The 23,979-nt window shown below is 35.4% G+C and overlaps 1 protein-coding gene across 2 annotated transcripts in view; it reads left to right on the plus strand.

Annotated features, from left to right (window-relative positions):
- Positions 1-23,879, plus strand: part of LOC141506038 (lymphocyte cytosolic protein 2-like) — a 40,538-nt gene extending 16,659 nt beyond the window's left edge. The window contains exons 4-5 of one of the 2 annotated variants that reach the window (XM_074212441.1): positions 19,396-19,461; positions 22,385-23,879. In XM_074212441.1, coding sequence (XP_074068542.1) covers positions 19,396-19,461; positions 22,385-22,427 — 109 coding nt within the window. In that variant the 3' untranslated portion in view covers positions 22,428-23,879. Of the gene's footprint in view, positions 1-12,546; positions 19,370-19,395; positions 19,462-22,384 lie in introns of those variants that run through there. The other variant, XM_074212443.1, reaches the window with a different exon arrangement.
- The last annotated feature ends 100 nt before the right edge of the window (positions 23,880-23,979 follow it).

Raw genomic sequence — 23,979 nt, forward strand, 5'->3', positions numbered from 1 at the left:
CTGTATAGTGCATGAATAAATGAAAAAAGCATTTATTAAACACTTATGTATAAAGCACTAGACTAAATAGTGGGGAATCAAATGGCAAAGGAAAAAACAATCTCCATCTCAAGAAGCTCCCATTCTAATTGGAGGAGAGAACATATACAGGAATATTCACCTAACATTTTAAGGCCAATGGAAGAACCTCATACTCCTAACATTTTAGTTACAGATCATATAGCAAAATTAAGGATTCTTCGGTATGCAGGTCACAAGACAATGTCTGAGAATGAGGAGCTAGTAGTTAAAGACAAGATTTTTATTTTTTTGCTGTTTATAATCATTTTCAGCTGTGTCTGACTCTATGAACCCTTTGGAGTTTTCTTGGCCAAGATACGGGAGTGATTTTTCATTTTCTTTTCTAATTCGTGTTAAAGATGAGGAACCTGAGGTCAACAGGGTTAAGTGACTTGTCCAGGGTCACACAGTTAGTAAATGTCTGAGATTGGATTTGAACTCAAGAAGATGAATCTTTCTGGCTCCAGGCCAGATATTCTATATATTGAACACCTAGTTTCCCTGATAAAGATGGTTGGTTCCAGTAAACTGGAGTATAGAAAAGTGGATTGATATGTAATGAGGCTGGAAAGGTGTTATTCATCTTTTATTCTTTTTTTTTTTTTTTTGCAAGGCAATGGGGTTAAGTGGCTTGACCAAGGCCACACAACTAGGTAATTATTAAGTGTCTGAGGCTGTATTTGAACTCAGGTAGTCCTGACTCCAGGGCCAGTGCTCTAGCCACTCTGTCATCTTTTACTCTTAAAGAAAACCAACCCTGTGGTGATGTATCGACTTGCTTGTAAATTGGATTGAGTTGATTCAGAGATGACCACTCTCCTCCAGAGTCATCAAGTCCAGGTTCCATTTTATCTGAGACCATATTCATTCAGTGCTTAAGGGCTAGATAAGAAAAGAGACAAAACATCAAAACTGTCTGGTATTGGCTAAGAAATAGAGTGGTGGACCAGTGGAATAGACTAGGTGCAATGGCAGGAAACGATTATAGTAATCTGCTGTTTGATAAACCCAAAAAGTCCAGCTATTGGGATAAAAACTCTCTCTTTGATAAAAATAAAGTGCTGGGGAAATTGTAAGTTAGTATGTAAGAAACTTGGATTAAACCAACATCTCATACCAAAATAAAATCAAAATGGGTACAGGATTTAGACATAAAAGACAATATTATAAGCAAACTAGAAGATCAAAGACTAGTTTACCTGTCAGATCTATGGAAAGGGAAGCAGTTTATGACTAAGGAAGAGATGGAGAACATCACTAAAAACAAACTAGGTATTTCATTACATTAAATTAAAAAGCTTTTGCACAGACCAAAACCACTGTAACAAACATCAAAAGAAATGTAGTAAACTGGGAAACAATCTTTACAACTAATGTTTCTGACAAAGGACTCATTTCTAAAATATACAGAGAACTGAGTCAAATTTTTGAAAAAAGCCATTCCCAAATTGACAAATGGTCAAAGGATATGCAAAGGCAATTTACATATGAGAAGATCAAAGCAATCAATAGTCATATGAAAAATTGCTCTAAATCATTACTTATTAGAGAAATGCAAATTAAAGCATCTCTGAGGTAGCACTTCACACCTCTCAAATTGACCAATATAACCAGAAAGAATAATGACCATTTTTGGAAGGGTTGTGGGAAATCTGGGACACTATTACATTGTTGGTGGAGCTGTGAACTCATCCAATCTTTCTGGAGAGCAATTTGTAATCATGCCCAAAGGGCAATAAAAATGTGCATACCCTTGATCCAGCAATACCACTACTGGGTCTAAACCCTGAAGAGATGATGAAAAAGGGTAAACACATCACTTGTACAAAAATATTCATAGCAGCCCTGTTTGTGGTGGCAAAGAATTGGAAATCAAGTAAATGTTCTTCAGTTGGGGAATGGCTTAGCAAACTGTGGTATATGTATGTAGTGGAACATTATTGTTCTATTAGAAACCAGGAGGGATGGGAATTCAGGGAAACCTGGAAGGATTTGCATAAACTGATGATGAGCAAGACGAGCAGAACCAGAAAAACACTGTACATCCTAACAGCAACATGGGGGTGATGATCAACCTTGACGGACTTGCTCATCTCATCAATGTAACAATCAGGGACAATTTGGGGCTGTCTGCAATGGAGAATACCATCCAGAGAAAGAATTGTGGAGGTTGAACAAAGACCAAGGACTATTACTTTTAATTTAGAAAAAAAATGAAATCTTATTGTCTGATCTTGGTATCTCTTATACTTTATTTTTCTTCCTTAGGGATATGATTTCTTTCTTATAACATTCAATTTGGATCAATGTACAACATGGAAACAATGTAAAGACTGGCAAATTGCCTTCTTTGTGGGGGGGGAGTAAGATTAGGGGAAAAATTATAAAAAAAAATAAATAAAATCTTTGCAATTCAAAAAAAAAGAAATGAGACAAAAGATGGTCCAGTTCACCACCACAAAAAATACCTCAATTTCTGACCAAAGCAGAAAATAATTATTATTTATACTCATTCTAAAGCCATCAAAATTTAAGCAGTGAGCCAGAGGTTTGTGGCTATTATTGTCCATTCTTTAAAAACCAGAGTGAAAACTTGTTTAAAAGCCTAATCAAGCTTAGTCATCTAGCAGTTCAATTTAAAACACAATGGGCTTTTTTTAGAGGTTGTTTTTTTCAGAGCTGTAAAAAAATAAAAAATGAAAACTGCAAAGGACAAAAGTAATATGTATATATATATATATATATATATATATATATATGTATATTATGAAATTCCATTCCCAAAGACTTATCTTCACTTATATATTGAGTCAACAAGTATTAAGTATCATATAGGCTAACTGCTCTAGGTGCTGAAGATACAAAAGAAAATTAAATTATTCTTTATTTCTAGGGGTTTATCTTCTATTAATCTGTATTAGATTCATATCTACAGCATTTAAAACATCAAGACCTAATTTCCAATGTAGGATCCAGGTTTTGGTAATATGGAATCCACATCTTAAGTCAGAGGACCCATATTTTTGGCACTGGATTCTATAACTCTAGGAGTAGGTGAAGAAGAGACTTGAAGGAACTCAAGAGCTTGGTTGGGCCACACCTAGAACACTTTGTCCCATTCTGGGTATCACATTCTAGGGCAGATATCAATAAGATGACAATGGGTAAAAGATTAGTAGTAAATGTAACTTGTCCATCATAGTATAGAGAGGAAGGGTCTGCAGGCCCTTCTAAAAGTCCTTGTGACCAAGCACCCTGTCTCCTCTCCCAGAACCTCTGTGAGTAGTATGCTGGTGAGGGAAGCAGAGATATTGCTCCCTAGTTAAGGAGAGAGAGAGAGAGAAAGAGAGAGAGAGAGAGAGAGAGAGAGAGAGAGAGAGAGAGAGAGAGAGAGAGAGAGAGACTCAAGCCTGAGGCAGGAAGATAACACTGAAGCAGTTATTTTAAAAGATGAAAAAGAAGGTGGCATGAGTCACCACACTCAAGCTTCAGCCCAGAAGGAGACTTCAAGACCCACACCCCTCAGTGCAGAGAAGGAAGTTGAGGGAGAACGGAAAGGAGATGTCACGAGAGGCCTCCTCCCTCCCTTCCTCCTCCCAAGCTCATTTTAGTGTCTCTGAGATCATTGGTACAGACGTGTTATGAGACTCAGGAGGTAGGAACTGAGAGGTTCCCAATGACCATCTCCAGTTCTTCTAGGTGTACCCCGAGTTGTGAAGGCAGTGATATTTATCTTCTCTTTCTTCCTGCTTGTTTTCTCAAAACTCCCTCCTGTCATCTCCTCCCCTCACCACTACAGGCCAGGGAAATTAAGTAACCCCATAGGAAGGCTCTGAGGACAGTTGGTCATCCCAGTTGACTCTTTTTTTTAAACATTTTTATTTAAGGCAATGGGGTTAAGTGACTTGCCCAAGGTCACACAGCCAGGCAATTAAGTGTCTGAGGTCAGATTTGAACTCAGATCCTCTTATCATGGTAGACTCTTGAAGAAGCTATCTCACTTTGGTCTCTAGAAAATGACAAGAAAAAAGTTTTGAAGGGTTTGAATCTCTAGGTTAGGTAAATGATTTTAAAATGTGCAGTTTTCTGTGTTCTTGTTTTTACTGAAAAAGAAGTCAGCAACCTTCTCTGTGAAAAAAGGGCATTTGATTCCATTTTCTCTAAAAGTACATATCACCAGCTAAGTGAGGAGGAGATATGTGAGAGAAGATAGTGGGGCAAGATGGTTAGTGCTAGAGGGAGATGCTAAAGCAAACACAGATGCTGAGTGGTTAGAAAGAAAAGAAATGGTGCCATTCCCTCAGTGAACAATGCCAGCTCACAATTTATAAAGGAGAGTGCAGAATATATTGTGGCTTTAAGAGGCAGGCAGGCAGGGTCTGGATTGTGGTAGAGAACCTTGTGACTATCCTGGGTTTCAGATCTCTTGCTTGAACAGGAAAGAGCATGTGATTTGAAGTGTGTTCATGTACCACTTCTGGCTATGGTAGCCAACTCAGTCTCTGTGGATCTCAGTTTTTTTCCATACATAAAATGGCAAGAAGGATGGATTAGATGAAGGTACAGTCTTTTTTGAATCTTCAGCTGCTGCAATTGGGGATCAGAGTCCGTAAGGTGCTAGGGCTAGATTTCTTCTTTTCTTCTTTGCATTCCAAGACTTTGACCATTTGAGATGATTTATTAGCTCATTGTTGTTCAGTTTTGGTTTGTTTTCAGTCATGTCCAATTCTTTGTGACACCATTTGGGGTTTTCTTGCTCTTTGCCAGTATCTTTATACTGGATTTGTTTGCCATGTCTTTCTACAGATCATTTTACAGATGAGGAAATTAAGGCAAATAGGGTTAAGTGATTTGTCCATTAAATATCTAAAGCCAGATTTGAACTCAAATATCATCCCAACTCCAGGTTCAGGCTTCACTGAGCCACCAAGTTGATTCTCTCCACCCCCCATCTTTTAACATAGTACAGTAAAAAGAGTACTAGATTTGCAATCAGAACTGGTTTCAAATCTAGGTTCTACTAATTGCTATCTATGAAACGTTTGCCAGGTCACTTAACCACTCTGTCTTGGTCTTCTCATTTGTAAAAAAGGGGTTGTTCTCCTAACAGAGAGGTGATAGAAATGAATAGAAAAAAAGACATATATCCATGGAGATAGTCAATGTAGGGATTTGTTTCATTTGATTATACATATTTATTGCAAGGGATTATTTCTTTTCTTTTGGGGAAAGAAGCCATGGGAGAAAGAGAAACTAAAATCTTGGTCATTTAAAAGAAGGAAAAAAAGGAAGCTATATTGGCAAGATAAAACTAAATAAAAGTTAGGCCTTCCAAAGTCCCTAATTAAGTCAATGTCAATTTAAAAAAGAAAGGTATAGACAAAGTGTTATGAGGAATTTGAGGAGATAGAGATGTAGAATGGCACCTGAATAAGTTTTCAGAAATCAAGGCGTGAAGAATCTTATTCCAGGAATTTGAACAAAATCAGTCAGTCTGTCAATACACATTTATTAAGCTGCACTAAGAACTGGAGATATAAAGAAAAGCAACAGACAGTCCTTGCCTTCAAGGAGTTCTGAGCCTATAGGGAAAGACAATGTGCAAAGAATTATGTGCTAATAGGATGGAAAAAACTGGAGGTAATTAACAAAGAGAAGGCAGTAGAATGAGGAGAGCCATAGGGGATAGTCAGCTAAAGTTCCAGATTGGGGGGGGGGGGTACCTAGGTGGCTAGGTGGATGGAATGAGTGGCCCTGGAGTCAGGAGGACTTGAGTTCAAATCCAGCCTCAGACACTTAATAATTACCTACCTGAGTGACCTTGGGCAAAACATTTAACCCCATTGCCTTAAAATAAATTTAAAAAAATTTTTTTTAAAGTCCAGATTGGGGAGAAGTGGGGGGGGAAGGAATAAGGACACAAAAACAAAAATACTCCAATTGGTCTAGAAGGTAGAGTACATAAAACAAAGCAGTATGACATAAAGGTGAGCTTGGATTCATAGACCTAAAAACACACACAAACAAAAAGCAACCCAAAACCCCATAGATTTAGAGTCAGATTGAATCTTGGAAGATTTCAAATTGATAAAGGTCTTGAATTCCAGAATCAGGAGTTTCTATGTAATCAGTAAATGATGAGGAATTATAGCAGAGAAATAACTTGATAGCTCTGTGCTTTGAAAAATTCTTGATTAGTGTGAGCAGAGTAGAATTCATCCAGAGCATAGCAACATATACACATTTCAATAATCTAAACATAGTGAAGTGTGGATTGTAGGAAAGATTTCATACAAGAGAAGTTCAGAGGAGGGGGATCAATACTAAATCACCGGGTTTGAGACTGAGTGGATAAATGTGTTAGGGAGGACTCAAAGCTGCCTGAGTTTTCTGACATTCTGTCTTAACATCTATATTGATTTGAAACTCTAAGAGTACTTTGTAGTTCTTTTGTATCTCCCACAGCACCCAACACACAATCTATCTATTATGACTACTTCTTGGTACATAACAGGTATTAGTATCATAATGATATACCTGATTAGTATCATAATGATATACCTGGAAATGACCCTGGAATCAGAAGACATGAATTCAAATCCTGTCTCTGATCATTATTATCCATATGAATTGAAGCAAGTCACTTTGTTGACCTGGACCTCAGTTTCCTCATTATATAAAATGAGGGGTTTGAACTAGATTCTTGCTTTCAATTTATGTCCCTATTATAACAGTGACCACATTGACCAATCTGAAAACCAAGATTGATATTTTTTAACCCTTTTCTCCAGAGATCTCCAGAACTCTTAAGGGGGAATCAGAGGTGAATGTCTCTGTCATTGACTCAAAGTCCTAGAAATTTTGTTTCCTCAATTTTTGGGGTGTTTAAGCACCCAGCTGGGGAAGATAGGTGGTATAGTGAATAGAATGTTGAATCTGGAGTTGGGAAGACTTCTCTTTCTGAATTCAAAACTGAACCTCACACTTCCTGGCTGTGGGACCCTGGCTAAGTTACTTAACTCTGTTTGCCTCAGTTTCCTCATCTGGAAAATGAGCTGGAGAAAGAAATGGCAAATCACTCCAGTATCTTTGCTAAGAAAATTTCAAATGAGGTTTCAAAGAGTTGGACAGGATGGAAAAAAAACTGAACAAAACCAAAAGCACCCAATTACATTTAACAATTAATAGATTAGCTTTCACAAAAGAATATTTGTCTCTAATGTATAGCAAGAACAAACATAACCCCCCCATACCCATACCCTCCTGAACCTCTCAGTATCATGGAAGGGATGAGGGATAGGGTTCAGAAGGGCAAACAAAAGTTAGGCAAGTCCCAAACCCAACAAACTTCAGGACTCCTGTCTTGGCACCCTGGCTTCTGAGGGCTTCCCTGCTTTGACATGAGAACAGAAGATGTCTTCTCCCAAAAGTAGAACCCTGGTCTCTCTAATATAGGTGTCTCAGTCTTAGGATTTGGATGGTGTCTGAATACAAATTGAAGTTTACTTCTTTTGTAACTTAATTTTTCTTGAGGTTTCTCTTTATTTTAGGGGGGGTGCTTATGTTTACTTTTACATACAGCTACACTTAAAACATAACTACTGTGGTAATGTTTTCTTGACTACACATTTTTAATCTATACCAAGTAATTTGATTCCCAAATGAGAAAGAAAGTTGGTTGGGAGGAAGGAAGAGAATGAGAAAGAAAGTTGGTTGGGAGGAAGGAAGAGAATTTGGAACTAAAGGTTTTGAAAGTAAAGGTTGAAACTTGTTTTTGCATGTAACGAGGAGAAAAACAAAATAAAATAAAATAAGAAAAGAAAAGAAAAGGAAGCAAAGAAAAATATACCAAAGGAAAGAAAAAAATCTATTACATGATGATTCTACCTCTAACTAAGGAAAGATATTTATGAAATACCTAGAATTCATATTCATAAATTATTAGAGCTGGATAATTTAATCTAGCACTTTAATTAAAGGTGATTGCGTTTGAGACAAATTTCATTAAATTTGTATGAGCATGGGGGAGAAGGGGTACAGGAGATATGACACTTTTGACAGGTACAAACCTTCCAAAGAAGGTAGTGGTCCATCCAGCAAAATGCCCTACCCTTAGAATGAGGGGCTTGAGGAGTAGGATGACCCTGAAAGAGAATAGATTTTGGGAGGTTTGGGGACCAGAGAACAGCTTGCAAGGTAAGACTTGGGGACCAGTGTCCAAGACAGAAGTCCCATTCACCTTGTCTGCTAGTTATCCTAATTCATCTCCAAGATAGAGTGGTATAGCCAGAGGAGACAAGTAATATGTCTAAAGTCACAATGAGCTAGAGAAGGAACTAAGACTAATGCTCTCTTGATTTCCATTGTCCTTTTCAGTCTTCTTACTCTCTTTTTTTCTCTGTATACATTGCCAACATCATCCCGAGAAAAAGAAAAGACCCATTTTCTTCTTTCTGTAGAATAAGAGCAACACTCTACAGGCTGGCCCTGGGCCTCCTTTTCCTCCAGGGTCTCTCTGCCCCCAACCACTCTCAAAGTTCATATCTACCTTAGTTCAGGGCAAAGCTTTTCTCTGAATAAAGTTACATAGGACTGTGAAATGTGCAGTGATAGAGTGCTATGATGGGGAAGACAGTTCAAATCTGACTTTAGATACTTCCTAGCTCTGTGATACCAAGGTAGGTGAGGGCCATCTTCAGTGATCCTGATTCATGTTTGGTCCCTGGACCCAGATGGCTCCAGATGAGATAGTGAATCACTCCCTCACTCAAATCTAAGTCACTTGCATGTCATGGTATCAGTTTTCTGATGTAAGAGTCTTCTTTGAGAACAAAGGACAAACAATATCTAGGCAAGTTACTTTACCCAGTTTGTCTTAGTTTCCTCCTCTATTAAAATGACCTGGAGAAGGAAATGGCATACCTCTCCAAAATTTTTGCCAAGAAACCCCCAAAATTGGGTCATAGAGTACATGAAACATTTGATCAAAAGCAACAATAAACCCAATCCTTACCTTGTGCTAAGAGCTATGGAGGATTCAGGACAGTGGTAGAAGTATAAGACATTTTCACCTGCCTCACGGGACCTAGAATCTACTCGGAGAATCAGGACTTAAAAATAGGAAGCTATTGGAAGATAATGGAAAACAACACCAACTCATACTTTGTAGATATTATGCCAAAGGCAATGGGAAAGATGGAACTTGGGAGAATCTTGAAGGAGACTAGAATAGTGAAAAATATGCCAAATTCTGAGACTGGCATAAGACAAAATAGTAGGGTGAATGAAGGAGCAGGAGAGAAGTGGAAGGGCCTGAGTTTCCTGGAGAAGGGTCTCTAGAGCATGTCTCAGGTAGAGGCCCACACTTGGTATAGTTCTATTAGTATTTGTGCTTTGAAATTAAAGTATTATAGCTTAAAGAAAATATGTAAAGTAGAGCAGTCAGGGGGCATTTGGACTCCCATAAGCACAGGATCTGCAGATAGTGCTGGGTGGTAGAGTGATTCTGTAGATACCTTCACTATTTTAAAATCAAGTTTAAGCCAATTCATGGACTGAGTCAGCTCACAGGGACTGGTTGTTGTCAGCTGTTTATTAAATGATCAGCGTTCATCTGGAAAGGGTGCTTTCAGAATAGCTGAGCTAATTTCCTCATCTATATGGAGGAGCATTTGAAGATGGGAAATTTTCTAAATGAGCTATGAAAAAGAAATGGGAGAGTTGGAGGAATTGTGAGCATAATAGGTTAGGGTGAACAAGTTAAGAATGAAAACATAAGAGAAAAGTATTTGGAGTAATAGGACCTAGGCCAGCAGAGCAGCTGGCTCTGCTCTGTACTGTGTGAATAAACAACTTATTTCAAAGGCAGGGAGATCCTGCTGGAAGAGAATGATATTTGTAACTTCAAGATTTACAAAATTCTATAATAAAATAGCATTTATATAGTACTTTATATATATTTTTGCCTTTAATTCTCATGATAACCTTGTCATAAATTTAGGTTATTACTATTATTATTATTATTATTATTATTATATCCATTTTTATAGATGAGGAAATTGAGGTTGAGAGACTTACTTAGAGTCACTTCTAGTAAGTCTCAAAGGGAGGATTTGGATTCAGATCTTCTGACTTTAATTCCAACATTCTTTCTACTTTGCCACCTCATGTTCTCTTTTATTCAGTTGTTTCTGACACCTTCTGATTCCATTTGGGGTTTTCTTGGCAAAAATACTGGAGCGATTTACTATTCATTTCCCACTCCAATTCATTTTTACGGATGAGGAAACTGGGAGAAACAGGGCTAAGTAACTTTGCCCAAGATCACACAGATCTGAACTAAAGAAATAGACTTCCTGATATCAAACCTGGTTCTCTATCCACAGAGTCACCTACCTACCCAGACCTGCTCTTTCTATTACATTATCTCATTTGAACCTCACAAAACCCCTGTGAACTAAATTCCGTAATTATTATTGGCACTGCCATTTTACAGATGAGAAAACTGAGGCTAAGAAAGATTATGAGACCTTTCTGATGATAAAGAGGTCTTCCTGACTGTATTTGTAGTACAAAGAGACAAGACAGCCAGGAAAAGAAGAAAAATGATCATTTGTACCATTTACAGGAGAATGAAGGTGATTCAGTGGATGGGGCTGGACTTTCCCTCCATCGGACATTCACTAGCTGTTTGACTCTAAATAAGGCATCTAACCTCTCTCACCTTTAGTTTCCTGATCTGTAAAGTGGACATAACACCTACTTCACAGGATATGAGGATCAAAGGAGGCTACATGTACAATACCTTACAAACCTTTTAAATTTATAAATTTATATAGTTTATATTGATTGAATAAAACTGTATAAATTTGAGCCATTATAATAACAATTATTAAAAATCATCCTGGGGGAAACAACTCCTGACCTTATATAGGCAAAATCAAACTGTTTTTCAAGAAAGCATATGGGAAGATATTCACACCAACATCTTTTTCTTCACTCCTACACAGAAACCTCATAGTAATTGCTGTTTGTGAGAATATGATTAAAATGACCAGAATATTTTACATTTGATAGGGTATCTCCATTGAACCTTAATGATGTCCTACACAGAGTAGGTTTTATAATCTCCATTTTAAAGATAAGGAAATAGTAGCACAAGAAATCCACTGATTTATCCATAGTTCCTTGTGTTAGGAAAATATCTGTGAATCATTTGATCTTTTTATTGAAGTGACCTACATAGTTTCCTGGGAACTTGGCAGGGCTTAGACAGACCTTGTTCTGAGTTTTTTTTTTCATCCTACTTCTCAGCTAATGCAGAGAACAAAGAAACCTCCTTACTTCATCTCTTTGACTCAGTAAAAAAGAGATTTATTGCCTTCCAGTCACTCACCTGTCCCCTCACTCCATTTCAACCTTTTTTCCTGGTCCAGGAATCTTGAGTGTGTGTGGGAAGAGAGAAAATGAGTCACCTCCAGCAATTTATTGACCTTTAAGGCAAAAGAAGTGGGGGTCAACAGACAGGCTGTGATTAGTTCTCAGGGAAAGGCTTCACAGATAAAGGCTTAGAAAAGACTGGAGGGAAAAGAAATCTCCTGACTATCCCTCAGCTTGGCAAGCATTCTCCCAAATGCTTTGGGTATTCTTAAATGGATGGAGAACCTAGTCAGGTACTGCTTTCTGCAAATGCAATTGCCTGGCCTAATTCTAATTCTTTTGCCAGCCCCTTGTTGCAACACTACTGTGGCTGTGTGGTTTGGTACTTCCTTCCTTCAGTAGTTACAGGAGCCCTGGCAACCTCACAATGTGATACACACCCACACCCCACATAAATATATATACATATATATATATATATGTATATATATATATATGTGTGTGTGTGTGTGTGTATGTATATATATGTATTCATAGTCATCCATATATATACACATATATGTTCATATACATTAATAATTTACAGGCATGAATGAAAACCAACAATTTTAATGTAGTTTTTCCAAAAGGAAGCATTTTGATTCTAGTTGGTAGAAATAGTGGTCTCCATTGGAGATGATATAATCACCATTTTTTTTGAGGGTTAGTTCTGACAAAGGCAAATAGTTCTATTTGTTCCTGACATTATATTTACATCATCCTCAGAGAACTTTAAGTAATGTATATAGTCAAGGGATATCAGAATCAATAAGCAAGCATTTATTAACCACCTTTTGTGGTTAATATTGTAATGGAGACAGCTAGGTAGATCAAATGGATAGAAATCTGGGCCTGAAATCAGGAAGACCTAAATTCAAATTGAGTCTCAGCCATTTACTAGCTGTTTGATGCAGGCAAGTCACTTAATCTCTGTTTGCCTAAATCCACTGGAGAAGAAAATAACAAACTAGTAGTTTTACCAAGAAAATCCCATGGACAGTATGGGACTGTATGGTACACAGGGTCACAAAGAGTTGGACATGACCAAACAACAACATAATTTTCTAGGTTTTGGGGATCCCCTGTCTCCGTAAAAAAGAAACAGTTTCCATCATTTGAATGAAAACTCCAAGAAGACAAAGACAGTCTTCAGTCCAGCACAGTATGTAGCACATAGTAAATGTTTAATATTTTTTGCCTGCACTCAAAATGTTTACATTCCATCAAGGGAAAAGTTGTTGTTTAGTTGTTTTTCAGTCATATTCAACTATTAATTGTTCCATTGGGTGTTTTCTTGGCAGAGACACTAGAGCAGTTTGCCATTTCCTTCTTTAGTTCAATTTTTAAAAAAGAAACCAAAGCAAATAAGGTAAAGCAATTTGCCCAGTATCCTACAACTAGTAAGTATCTGAGTCTGGATTTGAACTCAGGTCTTCCTAACTCCAAAACCAGAGTTCTATCCACTTCATCTCTTAGTTGTCCATCAAGGGAGATAACATATATATATACATATATATATATATATATGTGTGTGTGTGTGTGTGTGTGTGTATACATAAACATAAATAATAAATGAAATATAATTTTTCAGAGGAAGACATTATTAGTCATGAGGGAGATCAAAAAAGTTTCCATGTTTAAGCTGATCTTAAAAAGTATTGAAGAAAAATATTAATACTCTCCTGTATACAAGAAGGTCAGAAATGATCAATTCAACATCATTCTAAATGTAAGCATTGTTCTGCTCAGGAAAAAAGTCCAATCTGGCAGAATCCTCCTATGGTGATTAGATATCTCTAATTTAAATTTAAAGGAACATTTATAGAAATCTTGAATGAAGAAAATGTCAAACTGATTAAAAACAGTTTGGATTAACCTCCTACTCCCATCTAATAGAAAATAATCTCTTAACATTCCCAGAATGTTAATGTTAATATCCCCAGAACATTCTGGGAAAACCAACTTCCTAACATTACCCATTTCTCTTTGACCATTGCCCTCCAGAGTTGTAGGGAAAGATCTAGAGAAATCAAAAGAAACTTTGATCTCTGTCCATTACTATTCTATTTAGAATGGAAAAAGAGGACATTGCCTTTAGGTAAGATAACCTCTCCAAGGGTTGTGTTGGAGCTGACTCTTTGTAGAGCTAACTATTAAACTTTTAGAAGTTATTTATTGTTTTGTTGACTTTCTAAATAGAAAGAGTCAAGTTAAGATTGTCTAATTAAAAAGTGATGGGAAAAAGGGTAATAATATGGATTAAATTTTAAAATGTAGTGTTACTTTTTTTTCTTCATTCCGAAAACCCATTGTTAAACATTTACCAGCACAATGTTACTCCATTTAAGGATTTGGAAAGGTGATGATCTTAGCCTCAAAAGAGGTATTTCTTATTCTAAGTTTAATTCATTTTCCAAGGCCTTAGTTTTCATTCTTTATATTTTCCACACTTCCTAAGAGAAAGGGTTACTCAGGCCTTAGAGAAAGAGAAAAGATCAGAAATAGATTGTAGACTAGAGAAATATTTACTTTTTTGTTAATTTTAGTTGAACTAAACAAGTTTTTATTTTTAAATAAACCTCCACAAAGGAAAAAAAGGGGATTCTAAGAGTTGAGTGTGAAGAGAGAATGAGAAATAGGCAAGAGATTATTGTGTTTGAGAAACAGCAAGAAGAACTATCAGGTTAGATGTTGTTACTTTTGTTCAGTCATGTTTGACTCTTCATGATCCTATTTTGGGGTTTTCTTAGCAAAGATACTAGAGTAATTTGTCACTTCCTTCTCCAGTTCAATTTTACAGATGAGTAACTGAGACAAACAGGAGCAAATGACTTGCCTAGGATCATACAACTAGTGTCTTAGACCATATTTGAGCTCATAAACATGAGTCTTCCTGCTTCTTAAGCCCAGTGTTCTATTTACTAGCTGCTCATCTAGTTAAAGCTTAAGAGTTCATGAAGTGTTAGCTTTATGTAAACTGAATTGGAGAGGAGAAAGACTTGAGGCTTTTATATTATTATAACCAAAGGAAGTCTGGAGAATTTTACAATTGCATCGTTTCATGATGAGCAGGTCCCAGGAACTACTGAATACACCAATCATAATCACAAATAAGCTAGATGAAGGTAAAGCCAGGGACAGCAGTATTTCTCTCATGTCAGTGGTTGCCAGGAACTCTAGCTGTTTTTCTCTATCATGCCCTCTCCTCCCTCTAGATGAAAGTATTCTCCTTTCATTAAGGATTTTCCTCTGGACTTGATAGCCTATAGGATCCCAGAGCTCTCTAGAGAGGTCAGGAAATATAGTAAATAAAGCTTTGGGTTTAAAGTAAGAAAAGCTGGATTAGAGTCATTGTTGCAACACTTATTGATTGCATGATTCTGGGCTGGTCACCCTCTTTAAGTTTCAGTTTTCTGACATGCAAAATAAGAGACAGACAAATAAATAAATCAATGAATAAATAAATAAACAAACAAATGAACATTCTTGCACCACTTAGAATTACTAAAGTTATTATGTGAATGAATTGGTATTATAATAATATGATTCCTGGTACCTAAAACTTCATCTCATCCAACCTATAACTAAATAGGCATAGTTAAGTAAAGCATTCCAGAAAAGTGGTCATTCAATCTCCTCCTGAAGAACTTCAGTAGTCAGTGGTCAAGACAGGTCATTCCATATGGAAACAAGTCTATTTGTTAGGTATTTTTACTTAGTGGAACTGAAATATGTTTCATGATAACCTTGACTCATTTCTCCCAGCTCTGCCTGCTGGGGCCAAGTAGAACAAATCTAGTTTCATATGTTTGTGTGTGTGTGTGTGTGTGTGTGTGTGTGTGTGTGTGTGTGTATAAATATAAATAGATATATAATTATATATATATATATATTTATATCGGTATCTAGCTATCTATTTAGATAGATAGCTATTGAGAGAGAGGGAGACATTAAAATACTAAAAGACAAGCTTCTATAAAACTTTCCTTTCCCCAAGTCAATGCTTTTTTTTAAGCTAAGCACCCCAGGATCCTTCAACAGATTGCTATATACTATCATTTAAATGTTTGACTCTCCTGGCCTGCTCTAGAGACTCAGCAGTCTGCCAATGTTATTCATGAGATGGTTCCCAGAGCTGAATGCAATAGTCAGGTCAGACATGATCTTGCTATATTTTTTCACTTGCTCTGGACATTCTTTGTGGCCTAAAAACCACAGTTTCCTCTTTTGTGTGTTCGTGGCTATCCAGAATACTGTTCGTTGACTCATGTTTACAGTATGCTAAAATAATTTTTCAGACAATATTATTAGGAATAGAACCTTATCTACTATTTATGATTTTATTTTTAACTCAAGTAAGACTTTACATGTATCTCCATTGTTAGCTTCATACCATTGTTTTATCCCATTGATATTTTTTGGATTTTTGATTCTATGATCCAATACGTTAACTCTCTTAACTTTGTGACAGCTATAAACTTAATAAAAATACATTCACTTGTCTTTAATTAAGACATTAAATAGCAAAGATGGCTGAGTCAAGTCACTAGATACCCCCTTCCAGTTGACATTGAGTCATTAATGCCTACTTTTAGGTTCTATGCTCTTAACCAGTTCCAAATATATCTAACTCTGCTGTCATTGTTGACAAGGATAGTTTCAGAGAATTTCCCAAATGCCTTGCTGAAGGTTCTAGTACATTTTGAAAATATTGAGAACTAGACTGAGAAATATTTTAACAATTTAGTAACATCATCAAAAAAAAAACAAGAAACGATTGGTTTGATATGGTCTGTTCTTAATGCAAAAAAGATGGCCCTGAGGTTTATTGTTTGCAATTCCAGTGAGTCCACCAACTATTTAGTTATATGATTCAGGAATCTAAAGTCAAGTTCACCAATTTATAGTTGGAAGACTGCTCTCTTTCTCTAAAACTAAGACATTTGCTTTTCTCCAATTTTCCAGCACCTCCTCTCTCATTTCTTACAAAAATTGCTGACAGTGACTCCATAATAAAAACCTGCAAATTTTCAAAGCACCTTGAGATTCACTTTGTTCAGGACAAGTGAATTTTAATGTATCCAAAATATCTAATTGTTTGTATGATATCTGCTCAGGTACCTTTAGTTTTAAGTTCTATTAACCATTTTTGTTCTATTCTTTCTAGTACAAGGCTCACTGAACTTTTCAGGAATTGCTAATAGAAAATTTTTAAAAAAATAATAATTGTTTACTTTCTATCATGGCTTTATTTCCCTGAAGAGATATTTCTCTTTTGAGTCTCTCTTCTTTTCCACAGTCTAACTAAAATAAATAAATAAATGAATAAAACTTGTTTGTGTCCTTAACATTCACCCACAGTTACAGTTCACTGTGAGCATTAGTGGTCTGACACCATGCTAACAGGATCATATCAGGTTATTTTTTGTTTTTTTTTATTACCTAATCCTGCTTCTATTCTCTCTATGTACACTCTTAAAAATGTAAATACGAGAATGAGCTCCCAATGCATCCCATTTTGCTCCTCTTCAACAACTCCCTGTTTTCTTTCTCATTGATACTATTTATATTTGTGTTTTTAAAATTCCATCTTGAATGTTTCCCCATGCTTCTTGGATCTGTGTTGCCTAAAGGATTTCAGGCTAAGGGCCTCCCTAGCTTTCTCTGTGAAATAGTCCCCAAAGTGAGGGTATCCCTGACATTACTTCCCCTTCTGTGTTATCAAATCTAAGATAGAATTAATTAAGATAAAATCTCCCTCTGAACCCTTTTCTTTTCATTTTTTTATATCAGTTTTTTTTTTTATATTGGTGGTTAGTGCCTTCTCGTTAATCAGAGTCAGGTTAGAACAACAGCTCTCCCTTGTCACTTCCTCTATTTTTTGAAATATTACATTGTCATTTAAGCAACACAAGAATGCATTAACTGATTGACTTTGGCATAGAGAGAGTTCTAGTGGAAGAATTTGGATTATATTCCTGGGATTCAAGGCTCTGACAAGTATGATTTTACCTTATCTTGCCCAGACCACTTCACCATTTTGCAGCCATGTCCAAATCATGTTGATACATGTATAATAACTGTGTCTCCCCCAAGGTGAACCTGTGTACACACACAGACACAATTTGCTTATCTGTAGTATCTGTATTTCTCAGTTATAGTGCCTAGCAAATAGTAAGAATATTTTATTCATGTAATCTTTCATTTATGTACAAATAACTAAAGTCCCTTTCCTTTATATTTTTTTCATGTTAGACTTAAGCATTGCATAAATAGGAGGTGTTGGGTGGTGGTAGTGCTGATTGTTATAAACAAAAGGGGCAAGACTTGCTTGGGCAGAAAGCTGAGTGATTATTCCAGGTCAAGTGATAGCATGAGCAATGTATCTTGTATATGCTGGCTCCCTTACTAAAAGCCAAGTTGATTCATCTTCTCCCCAGAGTTTCAGGATAACCCTGAGTGGCTGAAGTATCTCTATTCCAATCAGTTGTGTTCTCCAGAGTTTAGTGACTAAAATACTTCCATTTAACCACTTAAAATCATTTAGCTTTGGCAAAGGGATATTTTACTAAAAAAACATAACAAGGGGGCATAGATGGTGCAGTGCCAAAAAAAAAAGAGCCCTGATAATCATTTTTGAATGCCTCTTCAGCCAAAGAGTCACTTTTTCACCATGTTGTTAGTTGATGAGAAAGGAAAGAAAGAAAAAGAAGGGAGAGAGAGACAGAGAGACAGAGAGAGAGAGAGAGAGAGAGAGAGAGAGAGAGAGAAAGGAAAAAAGAAAGAAAGAAAGAGAAAGAAAGAAAGAAAGAAAGAAAGAAAGGAAGGAAGAAAGAAAGAAAAAAGAAAGAAAGAGGAAGGAAGGAAGAGCTATGCTGAAGAAATGGTCAGCAGTGGGGCAGCTTTGATTATTCACATAGTTGTTGTTTGTCCTTCTGAAAAAGGACCATGACTTCAGGGAGATGATGCCATGATATGCAAATGAATTGGATTTAAGTGAGAGAGAAGGCTATGCAAAGTCACCACCCTCACTTTCTCCTCCCTGGGTTACCCAAGGGTGTTCTGCCCAAAGGAATGTAAATTTTGATCTTTGAAGCCTAACAACATATCTTGGGGTTTATAGCTCCAATTCACTCTGGGTCTCATAGAGCAGCCAAAAATAGGTCCCAGTTCAACCCCACATGTTTACTGTTTGGATACAGACTGACTCAGAGTGAAAGTAAATAGGAGTTGTTTCTGTTTTGGCCAAAATCCCTTAAGAGTCTTTTCCTCCCAGATTGATTTTTTTTTTTTTAACTTCACAAAAGAGGCCATTCTTTGCCTCAATCAAACTGAAATGTGATAAAGGCCTTAGCTTAAAAGACCAAGGTGTCCCACTGCATCCAGGATCATCTCCAGTTGTCCAGATCTATGTCTGGCCACTTTACCCAGACGACTCTATGGGAGAAAGGTTAGTGACTTTTGTATAGGCTACCTCAATTAAATCCAGCTCACTTGCAGGTCTTGATAGCGCTTCCCTGATGTCATGATCCTCTTTGAGAAAGAAGCATAAACAACAGCTGAACATAGCCATTTAAAGAATGTCTATGAATACTCCAAGGTACATCATCATGATTCTCCTAGAAGCAGAAATAAGGTTCCCTTGCATCTCTAGATAGGTAGATGCCAATTAGAGGCATCTCCAGTGAGGTGGATACTATTTGAGCCTTTTAGTGCTCTCATTCTCTAAGGCTGGAGAGAGAGAATAGAATTGAACAATGAGTGTTTTAAGGTAAAGTATGAACTTAATCTACTTGACAACTTTTGTTTTGTACTGACTAAAGAATATCATGGATCTAGTTATACAGACTGAATGATGGAGTGACCTATAGATCTTGGTTTTGCAGTTTTGATGTTTATATGTTTTATTTTTTACAGAATTTTAAGCAAGTTAAGTCAAGAAATCAACAAGAATGAAGAAAGAAAAAGTTTATTTGTAAAGAAGTAAGTTGCATAACATTGTTTTTCCCCCCTTTATTTCTTAATCTGATTTCTTTAACAAAATGAAACCTCCCAAGCATACACATACAAATAATAAACACATCCAAAAAGTTCAATAAAACAGCAATTATAACTGATTGTACATTTAATTCTGTTGACTCCATTTGAAGGTTTTTTTTTTGGCAAAAATACTGGAGTGGTTTAACATTTCCTTCTCCAGGTGATTTTTAGGAAACTGAAACAAACAGGGTTAAGTGTCTGAGGCTGGATTTGCTTTCAGAAAATTTAGTCTTCCTAATTCCAGGACTGTCACTCTATATCCACTGCCCCACTCTGCTGTCCTTCATACAGCTATATACATTTATAATTCAACAGTTGCTAAAGGAAAGAAAGTTAAGGGTTTTGGTTTTTAACATGATATTACAAATATTGTCCATTATTATTTCACTTGTGCTTAGTTATTGCCTCATGTATTTATATGATCAGCTCTAAGATTTTTGAACCTACTTTTTCTATTCTATTTCACTTACTATATCTTTCCGTGTTTACTTTAATTCTTCATCTGTGTTTTTTCTTGTGGAATAAAATATTTGATTATATTCAAATAATACAGTATATTAAGTCATTTCCTATTACTGGGCACATATTAACTATTTGTTATTATATTCAAAGTGCTGCTAAGAATATTTTTTATCCAGAGAGTTCTATTTTTTTTGTCAATAAACTTGTTTATGTATAAACACAATAGTAAAATCAATGGGGTACAGGGGCATGAACAATTTCATAATTTTATTATTCTAAATTCTTTCCAAAAACAAACTAATCCCCAGCATTCTTATACTGTTTCTATTTTCTTCCAGCCTTGTCAACATTGAAAATGTCCTTGTTTTACTGTCTTTGACAGCTTAATGGCTATTAAATGATACCTAGTACTTTTAACTTGCATTTTTCTCATTATTGAAATTTTGAACATTTTTTTAGCTGTGATACTGATGATAGTTTCTGTTTTTCTGAGTTTTTAGCTGACTGATGAACAACAATAAAATTTGTATTACTGAAGGCGATTTCTGTTCTGTTTTTTAGCTAACTGATGAAACTACGATGATAGTTTGTATTTTTTATTTTAAAAATTTCCTGCAAGCATCCTTATCCTTGACTACTTAGCCAGTGAGGAAAGGCTTTTTATCTTATAGATTTGTATCAATTCTTATTGGTTTTAGATGTTAGAATTGTGTCAAAGAAGTTTAACACAAGGATCTTTCCCTGTCAAAATTTTTTTTCTTATTCTGGCTGTACAGATTTTATTTGTACAAAAATGCTTTCTTTTCATATAACTAAAATTGTCTTTTTTATCTTTTATCCTTTATTCCAAAATGTTGTTGGTTAAGAATTATTCCTTTATTTGTAATTATGAAAGTTCTTTCATAACATTCTCTAATTTCATGGTTTGGTTTTCTTAAAATCTTTAAATATTTTAGCCAGTTAGAATTTACTATGCTGTATTATATAAGATTCTTGTCAAAATACAATTTTAATAAAACTCCTTATTCAGATTTTTTTAAAATAATTTAATTCTTCAGGAATCTGAGTTCTCATTTTATTAAATTCTAGACTGCTGTTAATATTTGTGGTTAAATCTTCCATAGCTTATCTAGTACCTAGATTTTTTTTTTGAATCCACCTTTTGATTGCTTGTAAAAAAAATACTGTTTTATAAAATAATGTAAAAGGCAGAAATACCATTCTCCTTTCTATTCTGTTATTACCTGCCCTCATTATTTCCTTTGATTTTCTTAAAGATTTGATCTGCCCTTTGGTTTATATTTAATTCTAAAAAGTATATCATTGGCATTTTATTAATATAACATTAAATCTGTAGATTAATATGGGCAGCATCATCTTATTTATAAATCATCTGACCAAAAACATGGAATTCCTTTATTACTTGGATTTTCTTTTTCCATTTTTAATCATACAGTTGTATTTGCATATTGTGTGTTCTCGTTAGGCTCATTACTACAAATTTCATGCACTTTGCTGTATTTTAAATATTTCTTTTTCTCCCTTTTACTCAAGTTTGCTATCAATGTAGTATGTAAGAAATATAGATATTTCATGGGATTTGATTTATACGCTAATACTGGGTTGAAGATGTTTTAGTGTTTTGTGATTGATTCTGCAGTTGATTCTCTTGCATTTTTCAGTAAAACATATATAAAATATAAATGGAGATAGTTATGCTATTCTTTAGCAATTGTTATTGTCTTAATTTCTTTATTTCATTTATTCCTATAGGTAGTATTTCCTTCTTTAGGGAGCATTTTTAAAGTTGTTTGAAAGAATAATTATCTTAATTGACATGTTTGATTTATGCTAGATCTTTACTGAAAGTTTTTACATTTTTCCATAATAAATAATGCTGTCTTGGTTTTAGATAGATGTTTTATTATCATGTTGAGGTAGTATCATTTCATCCTTGCATTCCTCATCTAAGAATAACCTGTTATTGAACATTTTTGATAGATTTCTGCAGTTTTTTTCTACTTTTTTGCCACTTTGTTTTTATCTCTTTTTATAGTTCTGCAAATATTAATTAGTGACATTGGTTTATGTATCTCTTTTTCTCAATAATCCTTTCCTGGTTTGGGATAATTCTATAATTTGTAAAATATTTTTAGTAAAATTATTTTGGTTTAACTATTTGGAGATTCAAATAAACTGAAGAAGGAATGCCTTTCTTACTTATTATGCATAGGTTTTCTATGAATACTTCAATCTGGGGCTTACCTTACCATCAGATTGGCATTTTTAAAAAGGTAGCAGAAGACATATCCTAAACTTTAAGGAGATCCTTTATTTCTGCTTAGTTGGATTAAGACAGTGATTTTTCCAATCATATAAAAAACATTCACTTTTGTCATTTCAGATCCCATCCAAGATTTCCTGAAGAAAAAGGTAATAGTTTATGATATGAGTAATAATTTGATTAAACTGGTAATTTATGTTTGAGTTATTATGGTTTAAAGTTGCTTATATAGGTGTCATTTAAATATTTAGTAGTCTAATTATCAAAGTACTTCCCTAAGTAAGAATTTGGGCAGAGTTTGGTGAGAAAAGTACAAGATTGTCATCCAAGATTCATCCTTCTAGATCCCTGATATCATGTTTCCTTTCCTAAAGTGATACTTTCCCAAAGTGCAAAATTATGTAGCTACTAGAGTTAACTTTCTGTTATCCCATCTCCTCTCAAATAATTATTCTGAATTTAGCTCCTCCTTGGTTTAAACTAGGGGTCTCAGAGTGAAATTTTAATTTACCTTCTAATTGAGATTCAATTACCCCTAGACTTTAGGAGTGGTTAATATCAGTTCGGGATGCCATTCTACCAGTTCTCTAAGGGAATCAAGAAAATCAGTTAGCTTTCTAGGCTTCAATTTCTATATCCTAAAATTGATGGGGTTCCTGTAAGTTCTAAAATGATGATAAAGAACAAACAAAAATCTTGAAAAACAGTATCTGAAATGTCAGGAAGAAAAAGCCTTAAGCAATCCTGGAAAATGCTGAACTGAGTCTTTGTTCTATTTAGTTTAAGGGCTCAAATACTGTCTACTACCTTTTGAACTTAGGCATTATTGCACAATATTACGGAAAGAACATTGACTAACAAGTTAGAAAAACCCGGATTTTACTCCTACTTTATCAGGTCCTGTTTCCTCACTTGCAGGGGGCAAAAATCATCCCTATTATCTCTAGGTGAAATTTATTATTATTTCTGAGGGCTTGTCTGCTGCTTTCTCCCCTATCTGTGGCAGTAGCTACTTATGTTTGACCATCGCTCTTTGACCTAGGCACTTCTAAGTTTAAGGAGTCTCCAATATACTGCCTTCCTGTGAGTTTCTCTTTTATTTCTAGTGATGTCTCTCAGCAGTCCCACTCAGTTAATGTCCATCAACAGTAGATTTTGTAGGCATTTGAGTATGATGAGAAATAGAGAAGTAAAAGATGGTGTCCATGCACAAGAGTTACATTCACTCAAGTGAAGAATAGCCACATGTATATGCTACAAGACAGCAACTAGTAAAATGCTAAGATGTATAGATATTTAAAGTGCTATAGACAGTGAGGAAAGGAGGTAATGGAGTTGGGAGTAAGGGAGAGGAAAGGGCTGCCAAGAAAGACTCATAAAGAAGAGTATTTGAAGACAGAGTTCAAGAATTAGAAGAAAGTTCATGCTTACTGAGAGAAATGATTATTTCTTATATTAATAACTAATTATTGAATTTGAATTAAAGGTTTTTCTACCTATTTATCCAGAAATCCACCATTGTAGTAAATCTTGGGGAAAACTCACTCTACCAAACTGGAAGAATTGGTGAATTCCTGTTCATTTTATTTGATTAGGCAGATCTAAGGTAGAAGTGGATTCCTAATATGTATATTAATAAATCTTTGTCCAAGACTTGAGTGATCCAAGTCTCATTTCTCTTAAACTTTCATTAGAATGAGTTCATATCTCATTAA

Source organism: Macrotis lagotis, chromosome 1 (assembly GCF_037893015.1).
Source record: "Macrotis lagotis isolate mMagLag1 chromosome 1, bilby.v1.9.chrom.fasta, whole genome shotgun sequence".
Classification (NCBI taxonomy): Eukaryota; Metazoa; Chordata; class Mammalia; order Peramelemorphia; family Peramelidae; genus Macrotis; species Macrotis lagotis.